The sequence below is a fragment of the Myotis daubentonii genome, chromosome 10 (genome assembly GCF_963259705.1).
Source record: "Myotis daubentonii chromosome 10, mMyoDau2.1, whole genome shotgun sequence".
NCBI lineage: Eukaryota > Metazoa > Chordata > Mammalia > Chiroptera > Vespertilionidae > Myotis > Myotis daubentonii.
This window is the reverse complement of record NC_081849.1, coordinates 71,100,739-71,113,294: the sequence shown is the minus strand read 5'-3', so window position 1 is coordinate 71,113,294 and position 12,556 is coordinate 71,100,739. Positions and strand designations below refer to the sequence as shown.

At 39.0% G+C, this 12,556-nt stretch overlaps 1 protein-coding gene across 2 annotated transcripts in view; it reads left to right on the top strand.

The window, feature by feature from the left end:
- The window catches only part of RELN (reelin), a 440,175-nt gene that overhangs the window by 403,053 nt on the left and 24,566 nt on the right, over positions 1-12,556 (top strand). For both annotated transcript variants that reach the window (XM_059712765.1, XM_059712766.1), the window contains exons 48-55: positions 1,112-1,289; positions 3,601-3,794; positions 5,330-5,586; positions 6,077-6,231; positions 7,222-7,436; positions 9,610-9,787; positions 11,447-11,622; positions 11,770-11,876. In XM_059712765.1, coding sequence (XP_059568748.1) covers positions 1,112-1,289; positions 3,601-3,794; positions 5,330-5,586; positions 6,077-6,231; positions 7,222-7,436; positions 9,610-9,787; positions 11,447-11,622; positions 11,770-11,876 — 1,460 coding nt within the window. The remainder of the gene's footprint in view (positions 1-1,111; positions 1,290-3,600; positions 3,795-5,329; positions 5,587-6,076; positions 6,232-7,221; positions 7,437-9,609; positions 9,788-11,446; positions 11,623-11,769; positions 11,877-12,556) is intronic.

Here is a 12,556-nt window from a genome sequence, read left to right as displayed (position 1 = left end):
AATCTGATGCTGAGCTAACTACAGAGTTTATGGCAACTGAATCTTCATTCTTGCTTGGAGACAAGGAACTGAACAATAGCTATCTTGTCAGGAGAAAACTGAATTATAATTGACTGATTTTATTTCCTTCTGTGTTTCTGTGATACACCAGCACCTTGAAATAGACATTTAAAGAAGAAGAGCAGGGTTTCATATGTTCTGACCGAAAGTAATACATCATTAAGTATTTTCCTCACTTAGGTCTGAATATATGTAAGGATATACATTACTGTGGTTTAATTGGTCTTCCCATGCTGTTTGCTAAAGAAAGTACATAAATACCTGATCAATTTACCAGGTATATATTTGATGGAGAGGCCTGTTATTTTGTTCTTAGAGATCCTTGGCATCTTTGGAAGGATCTAAACCAGGTAGGGGTGTGTGTGTGTGTGTTGTGTACTACAGGCCTCTGTGCTTTATTTTCAAAGACTATACTGTTTGATAAATTGAAGATGCTAAGAGAGAATTCATAGTGCCTTCTCCACTAATCTCCACACACCTGGGAAATCTTTCTTTTGTTTAATGATCTGGCCCATATCCAGAATCATCTCTGAGACTCCTGAGCCTCCCAGTTCTGAATTCATATTTCCTCCCACATGGAACAGAGAAGTCCGTCCTTTGGTTAAAAAGGTCAGATATTGTTCAAAGTACCTTCTGCTGTTAGAACATGGCTTCTTGGATTCCCAATTGGCCCAAAGGCTCTGTTAAAAAGACCAGTTCTGTAAATTGTTAGGGCCTACCAGTTTGGGTTGGCATCTGCAGCTGTTTATCAGCCATCCAGAACTGTGTCACAGAGAGACAGGGCTTTAGTAAATTTTTTGAAGTTGCTTCTTTCTCTCCACCTATAAATCCATGCCATTACTTTAAGAAAGCCTAGAGGCATTTAATCCACAGCTTATTTTTAACTTAAAGCACTCTTATGGAGAGGAGGTGAGTTCTGGCAAGCTCTGTGAAGATGAGTAACCTTTCATCATCATGGATGGGAAAAAGGTTCGGCTCCACTAATTTGAGCAGATACTTGTGCAGGGCTATGTTTGATGTTGACTTTTCCGGTCTCTTTCTCTGCACCCAGCTGTGACGAGCAGTGGGGTGGCCTGTACTGTGATGAGCCTGAGACCTCCCTTCCAACTCAACTCAAAGACAACTTCAATCGAGCTCCATCCAACCAGAACTGGCTTACTGTGAATGGAGGGAAATTAAGCACCGTGTGTGGAGCTGTGGCTTCAGGAATGGCTCTTCATTTCAGCGGGGTGAGTGGTTGGCTACTGGGTAATCATTTCTGCATCCTCTGAGATTCCCCCACATGGTGGCATCTCCTTTAAGGTTTAATTGGCAGATCAAGATGCAGAGTTATGCATTCAAAATGCACAGCCCAGATCTGAACTTGCAACTTTATACATACAGGCATACACTAATTATTTCCAACATTTTCCTATCACAAATCAGCTGAGACAATTTAATTATGCAGGGCGGTGCCAGCACGAGGCATATTTAAGTACATATGTTTAGAATTTCTATCCTGGGAGAGAGTGCTGACACAATGTGTGAGGGTCTTCCATCTTGATGATGCTCTAACTGAAAACTCTTGCGTTTGCAACAGATTTTGGAATTAAGGAGCCAAAATCTAGAAAATGAGCTTCAATGTTTCCTGAATTTGTTAATAACTATTAATCCTTTATGTAAATTATCCAAGAAAGAATAATTGTCAGTAATTACTAGATACTTGTATTTATAGCAAATTATTTTCTGAATGACAGCAGCAATATTGGAAAATTTCTTTCAGAAATTTATACTCACCCTACGTTGCTGCCAAAGATGGCTTGTTTAAAAATAGTATTTCTCGCCCAGCTGGGCTCAATCCCCAGCTGAAGGGAGGGTGCAAGAGGCAACTGATTGAGATGTTCCTATCTCTGTATTCCTCTCAATAAAAATCAACACTAATAAAAGAGAAAAATGGTAATTGGCGTACGAGCTACCCTTTTCGTTGGCTAATCAGGGCTATATGCAAATTAACTGCCAACTAAGATTAGCAGTTAACTGCCAACTAAGATTGGCAGTTAACTGCCAACAAGATGGCGGTTAATTTGCATATGTAGGCACAATGCAGGGAGGCGAAAGGGAAAGCAGGAAGAAGCCCCCTGCCACTGACAGTGATCGGAAACCCAGGGGGGAGCTAAGAGCTGCCCAGCCATGATCGGAGAATTGGGGCCTTTGCCGCCCTGGCCAGTGATAGCAGGAAGTAGGGGTGGAGCCAGCAATGGGAGCTGGGCACGGTCAAAGCTGGCAGTCCCAGGAGTTAGGGGTCCCTTGCCTGGGCCTAAAGCGAAGCCCACGATCGTGGGGCCGCTGCAGCTGTGGGTCCCCGCTGCCCGGGCCGGACGCCTCAGCCAGAGGCATCAGGCCTGGGCAATGGGCCGATCCTGCGATTGGAGGGTGATGGGGGTCAACGCCTGAGGGCTCCCAGTATGTGAGAGGGGGCAGGCTGGGCTGAGGGACACTCCCCCACACACACACACCCAGTGCACGAATTTCGTGCACCAGGCCCCTAGTATTTTTTTAATATAGTATTTCTCCAATACCATAATTAAATACCCCTCACAGGCAATTGAATTTTTTTATTAAAATTCAGCCCTGACTGGTTAGAGTATCCGCTCATGCACCAAAGAGTCACAGATTCGATTCCCAAGCATGGACACATACCTGGGTTGTAGGTTTGATCCCTGTGCCCGTGCAGAGCCTGTGAGGGAGGCAATCGATTGATATGTCCCTCTCACATCGATATTTCTCTCTCTCTCTCTCTCTCTCTCTCTCTCTCTTTCTCTCTCTCTCTCCTTTCCTTTCCTTCCCCTATTCTACTCTCTTTTTTAAAAAAAAATTATAAATTTACTGTCAGTTCTTTATTTCCCTATCATGCCCTACCTTTGAGTTTGCATTTGTGCCAATGAAGTACATTATCTGTATTCAGTGTTTAGGCCCAAGAGTAACAAGAGGACATACAGCATATAGGATTTTTTAACCAACCACACTGACTAGGAATGCAGTGTGTGTTCACAATACTCTTCCTAGCTTAGGTGGAACTCTAAGGGGCCTCGTTTTCCTCATATGTTCAACCAAGAAATCTCTACCTATCTACATTAATGAATTAATATTGGTGACATTCAAATCAGCTATAAAAGTTTAAATAAAAAGCACTACAACTATTATCTCAATTATAATAAATGCCTATGAAAGACTGGGATATGTTTAATAAAAAAAACATAGAACAGTTACTTTAATTCCAACTCTCATCACGCTTATAAGAAAATAGAAGAGAATCTTCTTAGATACACTGCCCTTTGTAAGTTCTAATACAGAAACTCCAAAGTTTTAGCAAATATTTTCTGAGTACCTATTGTGTGCTAGAAGCCAGGCTAGGAACTAGGAGAGATGAATAAAATGGGTATTATAATACTATGTGACTTGTATTATAAAAGAAAGACAAAAGGGATGGAAGCCAGAGAAAACCAATAACATGCCATCACAATTCCTTATCGCTGTCTGCTCCATTCTGCTTTTCCTTAGGGTTGCAGTCGACTGTTAGTCACCGTGGATCTAAACCTCACCAATGCCGAGTTTATCCAATTTTACTTCATGTATGGATGCCTGATTCCACCAGACAACCGAAACCAAGGGGTCCTCTTAGAATATTCTGTCAATGGAGGCATCACTTGGAACCTGCTAATGGAAATTTTCTATGACCAGTACAGCAAACCTGGGTTTGTATTTTCTTTTATCTCTAATAACAAGTATGATTAGCAAAGATTCTTGGTGAGCCCTGCCAGTAATCAATCACGGGGACTTATGGGGACCTTGACATTACCCATCAGTAGAGGATGCCTCTGAAACCAACCGACATGAAGGTGAGGTTTTTGAGATGGATAAACAGCTGGTTTGGGATTTTAAGACCAACTAGTTTTCAAATCCCAGAATAAGATAAAGTACAGTACCAATAATGAATAGATCCAGTACAAAAAAAACCATATATACATGAGACTGTGATAATTAAGTTCAACAGCATTTTGGGAAAATGAAAACAGAAAAAATACTTATTTATATAGGTTCATTCCATTTTAGAGAATTGGGGGCTAGAAAATAAACACAAAAAAATTTAAATATCCTTAAGAATCCTAGAGTCTAGTTTTAAACTCCTTATTTAAAAACCCTGAATAGCCCTGGCCCTGTCCTAGAACACTAATATTAAGAGTGAAGGGAGGTAAGTTAGCATGGATTAAAAGTGAGATTTTATGCAGAGAATAAACCTCAGGAAATTTATGAGTTGTGAATATAAAATTTAAAGGGTTTCACATATCCCTGGGGTTTAAATGCATAATTGTGGCTAAGGGGTATTTCAGAACTGACTTCTCGCTGGTGAAGGTTCATGTTGGAGGGTGGAGCCATGTTCTTCCATGTCTGTCCTTGGGGCTGAGTCAGGGGTGGCGTGCTGGGCTCATTAGCCCGTGGTTCTCACTCAGCAGTTCTTAGTACAACACGTAAAGACAAAGTCAATGTCAAACCACAGGCAACTGGTAAAGTAATTACTTATAGCCTGGTACTGTCAGGCTGAGAGTCCAAGCGTCCTGCCACAATCTAGTGTGCATATTTTGAGCAAATTGCTGGTATTCGTTGGGAATAGAATGAAATCAAGGAACCAGGAGAAGGAAACAGATGAAATTAGCTCCAAGGTGACATTAAAAAAAAGTGAACTGCCAGAACCGGTTTGGCTCAGTGGATAGAGCATCGGCCTGCAGACTCAAGGGTCCCAGGTTCGATTCCGGTCGGGGGCATGTACCTTGGTTGCAGGCACATCCCCAGGGGGGGTGTGCAGAAGGCAGCTGATCGATGTTTCTCTCTCATCGATGTTTCTGGCTCTCTATCCCTCTCCCTTCCTCTCTGTAAAAAATCAACAAAATATATTTTTAAAAAAAATAAGTCAACTGACTTATGTCTTCTACCCAAGTGCATATACTCTAGGTCTGCAGATCCCAGGCAAGCAGAAAATTGTGGAGTCCTTCTAAGGCAGCCCAGGGGCAGTCCAGTAAGTTGGTAGTTCTGGGATACTTGAATTGTTCGCATTCTGTTTCCCTAATTTAGTGACTGGAGAGACTTCATGAGATCAAGTCAGTTCATAGTGGTTTTTAAAAATTATTTTAGTCAATGTCCTCACTCACTATGGGACACGGTTGTAAATTACTTTTACTCATGTGAGACCTTTGACAAGACTCCCCCCACCCCCACCATCATTTTCTTACAGATTCGTGAATATCCTTCTCCCTCCTGATGCTAAAGAGATTGCTACTCGCTTCCGCTGGTGGCAGCCGAGACACGATGGCCTGGATCAGAACGACTGGGCCATTGATAATGTCCTCATCTCAGGCTCTGCTGACCAGAGGACAGTCATGCTGGACACCTTCAGCAGTGCCCCAGTGCCCCAGCACGAACGCTCCCCAGCAGATGCTGGCCCTGTCGGGAGAATTGCTTTTGACATGTTTATGGAGGATAAAACTGCAGGTACATTTTTCATAATGCTGAATAAAAATCCAGTGGAAATGCAATTTGGATTTGGGTCCTTTTCAAAAGAGTAGACTATGAAGCCTTTTACAGATTCCCAAAAGGGATAGAAACAGAGAAAGGGTATCACACTTTTTTCCCTCAATCTTCCTACTTTACATTATAACTAAATATTTTCTTCCATTCAAGCCATCAAGTATGTTTTTATTAAATAACATTCTATAATTTTGTTAATAGGATATCTTATTTTCTTAGAAAATTTTCATTTCTGTTTCTGTTTTCTAACTTTGGGTAGGAAGCCAACATTTCCTGGTCACTTGTTTTAATATCAAGAGACAAATGTTTAGTTTTGCTACATGTGAGATGCATTTGTGATTCATGTTTCAGGGAGTGTCCAAGGTCTTGCTTTTCACTTTATTCCAGTAGGAGTAGCACAATGAAAATTTGCCTCAAGTATTTTTGTCATAAAATTTTCATCTTTTTTTTTAAGTGAGTGAGCATTGGCTATTCCATGATGATTGTACAGTAGAAAGATTCTGTGACTCCCCTGATGGTGTCATGATTTGTGGCAGTCATGATGGGAGAGAAGTGTACGCAGTGACTCACGACTTGACTCCCACTGACAACTGGATCATGCAATTCAAGGTGAAAATGTTATGGTCTTGATTACACAAGTAGCCATGTACTAGCAATATAAAAATGAAAAAGCAACTGTTGAGACAAAGATTATTTATTTCATTGACTTAATATATACTTTGAAATATAAAATGTAATATTAAGGTATACAATGCAACTATATATAACTTAATGACCTAGTGTACTTTACTTCTGAACTATTTCAGGATGAACCTTTCGTAAGAGTAAATGTGCTTCTGCTCAGGGTTAAATACTAATAGAGCAAATATTGATAAATATGTAGGATACTGATTCCAACTAGCAATCTTTTCCTTTAAAAAAAGATTAAAGTTAGTATGGTTATATCTACTTTTTTTTGCAAGAGCATGTTAATGTTTCTAAAGAAAGAAAACTATCGGAAACAAAGGCATGAATTGCATTAATAACATCAATTTTGGCCCAAGATTTTATGTCAACGAATTTATTCTGTCTACCTTAGCTGCAACAAATGCCACATTATTAGCAACAAATGCCACATTATGGCTACCTCCATCAAAGTACCTTCTGTTATCACTTCATTATGTCTTACTTGTAGTTGAAAGTGATTTATTGAGAGTCATAAATTGTAAGACAAAATAGTAAACTTGGTAAAGCTGTTAACAATCCTTCTAGGTCAGCATTCTGCCAAAGAGAAGCGCCAGACCATTAGCACAACAAACAACAATTTGTAAGAGGGCCCAGGCCTCGCCAGGCAATTAGCCAACCATGGCAAAAGCACAGGTTTCAGCTTCTTTCCAAACTCCCTGTCCAATATATTTGGCACTTTCTATAACTTGTCACCTGGAGCAACCATGTCAGCTTTCCCACGCATCAGCAGAACAAGGACTGAACCTGAAAATACAGGATAGATGTGGTGCAGTGTCTATCAAATGATCAGCAACTTCTTTGTGCCAAGTCCTTAGCATAGAAACATGTAATATGGGTTTAATATATTAACAAGCTTGCTTTTCTGTGTATTAGATCTCTGTTGGATGTAAAGTATCTGAAAAAGTTGCTCAAAATCAAATTCATGTGCAGTATTCTACTGACTTTGGAGTGAGCTGGAATTATCTGGTCCCTCAGTGCTTACCTGCGGACCCCAAATGCTCTGGAAGTGTTTCGCAGCCATCTGTATTCTTTCCAACAAAAGGATGGAAAAGGATCACCTACCCCCTCCCTGAAAGCTTAGTGAGAAAGTAAGTAGAAAATTAAAATAAAGCCTAATTCCAACCATCCAGGAGTAGATTAGGGACCCTAGTTGAGCCTGAGAGTCTGTGTGATTGTGAGTAAGATGCTGTCTTCCTCCCTAACTCTAAAGGCTCTCTAAATTGGTGACCTCATGAATGGCTACGTCAAGGAGACCTCAAATTGTAATTCTCAGACTTGTCAAGATGGACCTTGGCAGGCCCTTTCATGTTCCATACCTCAGTGTCTGCAAATGGGGACGGAGCAATAGTGATGGCCTGGAAGCCAGTTAAGAAGGTCTGTGTTACCTTACAGACCTGTAGACTGTGGTCCGCCACACATCAAACGCTTTCCTCATTACGGCCTTGTCAGTCCATGATAGACAAAGCCAGGAGCAGAATCCTAACTCATTATGCTGTTTGTACAAATCCTAACTCTTCATACTATTTGTACAAGTATGGTTTGTAGGTTTCATTTTTCTCTTATCAAAGCATTATATTCTGTACCCGCAGTGAAAAGTAATTAGTCTGGATCAGTCGTGAGCCAAGATGATTAAACTGTCCTCTGAAAAGTCTGTGGATAAGTTAATTTAAGGCAATTCCAAAAGATTTCTCTTCAACTGTAAAATTAGGAAAAAAGATACATTAAAGAAAATGATAGGTGAACCTCCATCATATGAATCATAGCGCGTGGCTAAATGAAAAACTTTCTCATAAAACAGTTATGATATATGACCAGAATACATAGAGCCTTTTGCATAAGGTGCTTACACATAGCTTTTCCATTGTTTACAGATATCATTTACTACATAAGCATTCACAGTTTTCAGTAACAAATCTAAAGGGCTTGGTCAGTTAACATAATAGGAAGCCAGATCAGGATACTTTCAGCTGCTGGTAACAGAAGAGCCAATTCACATGGGCTCAGTTAAAAAAAGAAATGTATTATGTCTATAATGAAAATAATCCAAAGATAAATGGATGCTAGGATTAGTTGATTCACAGTAACAGTGTTCAAGGACATTGTTATTTCTTACTCTTACTCTTAACTCTTACACTTTGTTCCACTGTCCACTCATTGGCCACACTCAGCCTTCAGGCTGGTTCCCCTGAGCATAGAGGACTTTCAGAAAACTGGAGCAGAATGCATTCTTACCTGTGTTCAGTGGGAGAGAAAGAGAGTTGCTTTTCTTTCAAAGAGAGCCAGAGCAAGCATCTCCTTGCATCCCATCGGTACAAATAAACTCAAGAATGCCCTTTCCTGACTCAGCCAATAGTTAAGGCAATTATATTACGAAGATTATCTCATCTGACTCATCTGGGGTAAAATGCAAGCTGGGAAGCCACCACACATCCTTCCTCATGTTCCCCCTCCTGTTCTTTCTTTTCTTTTTTATAATGAAGTACAACTTACATTCAGTAAAATGCACATAGCTTAATTGTTTAGTGCAGTGAGCTCTTACCATTGTGTAACCCATGTAACCACCACATGAACCAAGGTAGAATGTCTATATCACCCCAAAAAGTTGCCTCCTGCACTTTGGACTCTTGACACCAACATGGTGTGGAGTATTTTAATATAAGGTTAATTATGAGGTTTGTATTTTTCCCAGAAGGCAGAGAAGAACAATGATGAAATTAAAATCTCAGGAAAATGTCCTTTAATATAACCCTTTCAAATTTGTTTTCTAATTAGCATAGTTACTCTGAGAATATTGATTATCTTTGGGGAATTCAGACGTTTCTGTTTCCAATCACCTGAGGACTGTGTGCATGCTGACAAGGCTCTGTCCAAGGATTTGCTCACCTTCTGCACAATTTCAGAAATGCAGTTAATGAATCTAAATTGTGATGCAATCACTGGACTCAAGTTCATATGCAATGTTTTAAACAATTTTGTGTTTTAAAATGCTCCTATTGCTTGAAATAGAGATTTCGCTGTGTTTTCATTGTGTTTTACAAGTTTATTCATCTGTTATAAAATGTAAATGAAACTAGCTTTAAAGTTCCATGACTAGAAAGGAAAATATAATGACAGTCAGAAAACAGTTTTTATTAATCCATTTCATACTCTCAGAGTGTCTTAAATGTTTTTTCTCTTGCACACTGAATGCACACGCAGGAAAATGACCCTGAATAAAGTTAACGTTTGTTTCTCACTCCTCTGCTTTTGTGTTGCTAACAGTCCAGTAAGGTTTAGGTTCTATCAAAAGTACTCAGATATGCAGTGGGCAATCGATAATTTCTACCTGGGCCCTGGATGCTTGGACAACTGCAGGGGCCATGGAGATTGCTTAAAGGAACAGTGCATCTGTGATCCAGGATTCTCTGGGCCCAACTGCTACTTGACTCACACTCTGAAGGTAATGTCAATGTCCCTGATGGAGCATGGACTCGAATTATAGGCCCTGATTTAAGAACCCACTTATGGCCCTAACCGGTTTGGCTCAGTGGATAGAGCATCAGCCTGTGGACTCAAGGGTCCCAGGTTCAATTCCGGTCAAGGGCATGTACCTTGGTTGCGGGCACATCCCTAGTAGGGAGTATGCAGAAGGCAGCTGATCGATGTTTCTAACTCTCTATCCCTCTCCCTTCCTCTGTGTAAAAAATCAATAAAATATATTTTTAAAAAAAGAACACACTTACATGTGAGACTAATAATTTATACAATGTTCTTTGGGGGCCCTCAGGAAATAAATCCTTTGGATAGAAACCAAAAAAATGTCATAGGTTTCTTAGGTCAAGGTCTAGTACAATTTACCCAATTCACAAATACATCAGACTGTATGGAGTAAAGTACATAAATACTGTATTATACCATAAGAAACATCGTCACAAGAAATGAATAAACTAAAAAAAAAATCTAGTTTCTTTCGTGACATTCAAATTTCATTAGCATTCTTCAGATGGATTAGAAATTGTGCAAATCTATATTATGCATTCTTATTCAAATCTTTCTAATGAGGGTTTCCATGGTTAACAATACATGACTTCAGACTAGTGTCCTTACATGTAAACCTCCATTTTTAAAATTGCATTGATTTGCTAACATCAGCGAGGTAAGGTTCACATATGACTACACATCTTTAACAATCGAGATGATCATGTTATAAATCTGAAGAGGATCTATTTAAATCACTTCAACGACACAATAAGATAGCAACTAGATAACTCTCTTAAAAAGGTGGGGGGAAAAGTATATAGTTTTTCTGTATAATTGCTGCAATAATAATTCTAACAAATTATTTCCATGATATATTTCTACCATTAGAAAACATTGGGTGCCTCAATCCAATGCAAACTGTATTATGGACAAAATGAATATACTATGGGGAAAATGAATAATCAAGATCTTGCTATGATGTGAGGAGATGAAATAATTTTACACAAATGTAGCCATAATGAACCCTAATATATAATTATCTACTCTGCATGTTTCATAATATCATAATAAATTATAATACTACTTTTATAAACAACGTAAATAAACATAATTTGGGAGTATATGCTTAAATAACATTTTACAAATAGAAGTATTACTCTACTCAACCTTATAATTGTTTTAAGATTCTCTCTAGACTTTAAATTCTAATTATTAAACATTATTTAAGTTTAAATGATCTTCACTATATGATTGAAAAGAACATGTGAGGCTATCCCTTTTTTTTAATATCCTTAGAAAACCATTTAACACTAGCTCTAATGTTTTTTGGGGTTTTTTTAATGATTTCAGAGAGGAAGGGAGAGGGAGAGAGAGATAGAATCATCAATGATGAGAGAGAATCACCAATTGGCTGTTTTCCCCATGACCCCACTGGGGATTGAGCCTGAATAAGAGGCACATTCCCTGACCAAGAATCGAACCGTGACCTCCTGGTTCATAGGTCGACACTCAACCCCTGAGCCTACACCAGCCGAGCATCAGATCTAATTTTTAAAGTCCATGATCTGATTCTGAATTAACTATTCCATAGTTATTATCTGAAATTATTTTTAACCACATGCTACTTATTTTTTTCCAGACTTTTCTGAAGGAACGCTTTGACAGTGAAGAGATCAAGCCTGATTTATGGATGTCCTTAGAAGGTGGGAGTACGTGTACCGAGTGTGGGATTCTTGCCGAGGACACCGCACTCTATTTTGGGGGATCCACTGTGAGACAAGCTATTACTCAAGATTTGGATCTCAGAGGGGCAAAGTGAGTCATTTTGAGTTTATTTTCATCACAACTTAGCACATTGGCCCCAAAGCAAGGAACACATGTGGGAGAAGTTGTTATCCAGGACTTGAGTAGAGTATTTGTTCTAATTTACTATTCTGATGGATAATGTGTGCTTGCATTCAGATTCCTGCAATACTGGGGGCGCATCGGCAGTGAGAACAACATGACCTCCTGCCATCGGCCCGTCTGCCGGAAGGAAGGCGTGCTGTTGGACTACTCTACGGATGGAGGCACGTTTCAGGGGTGAAAGCCATACCGTGGAGCAGATTCTCAAATTCCATCCAGTGCCCCTCAGAAAAATCTTTGCAAAGAGAATAGTGAAACTTACAAAGAGGAAGTTACCGATTTTAGTTGTGTTACACATTCCATACATGTGACTTCTGTGTTAGCAAAATCCTACCAAATAAAGGAACAAGAGAGAAATCACATTAAAAAGTTGTATGGGGTCCGGGGGATAGACTTATCGGGAGATCACTTCATAAGTTATATAAATGTCTAACAACCTGAAACTAATCTAATATTGAATGTCAACTGTAATTTAAATTTTTTTTCAATTAAGGAAAATAAATAAAATATTAAATAAATAAGCTCCAAAGTTTATGAGTAAAGAAAAAAAAATCTCGGTGCTTAACTGAAGCTAGATTATAAATTATACAGTTAAAAATAATTTTTATATAGTTTTCCAAGTAAAAGACAATTTTAAAAACATTTTAAAGTGTTTTAAGAAGCTTTCATGTGAACATATGTGTAATAAATTCTAAGAGAATCTACAAGATTCTAAAAACATCACTAATTGTGAAAGAATATAGTCTGAATTTGTAAGTGTGTCATAAACTATTTTAGCCAAATTCTGTTTTATTATTTGGAAGTGGCTAAAACCAGAAGTAATGCCATGAGGTCTTGAGAATCA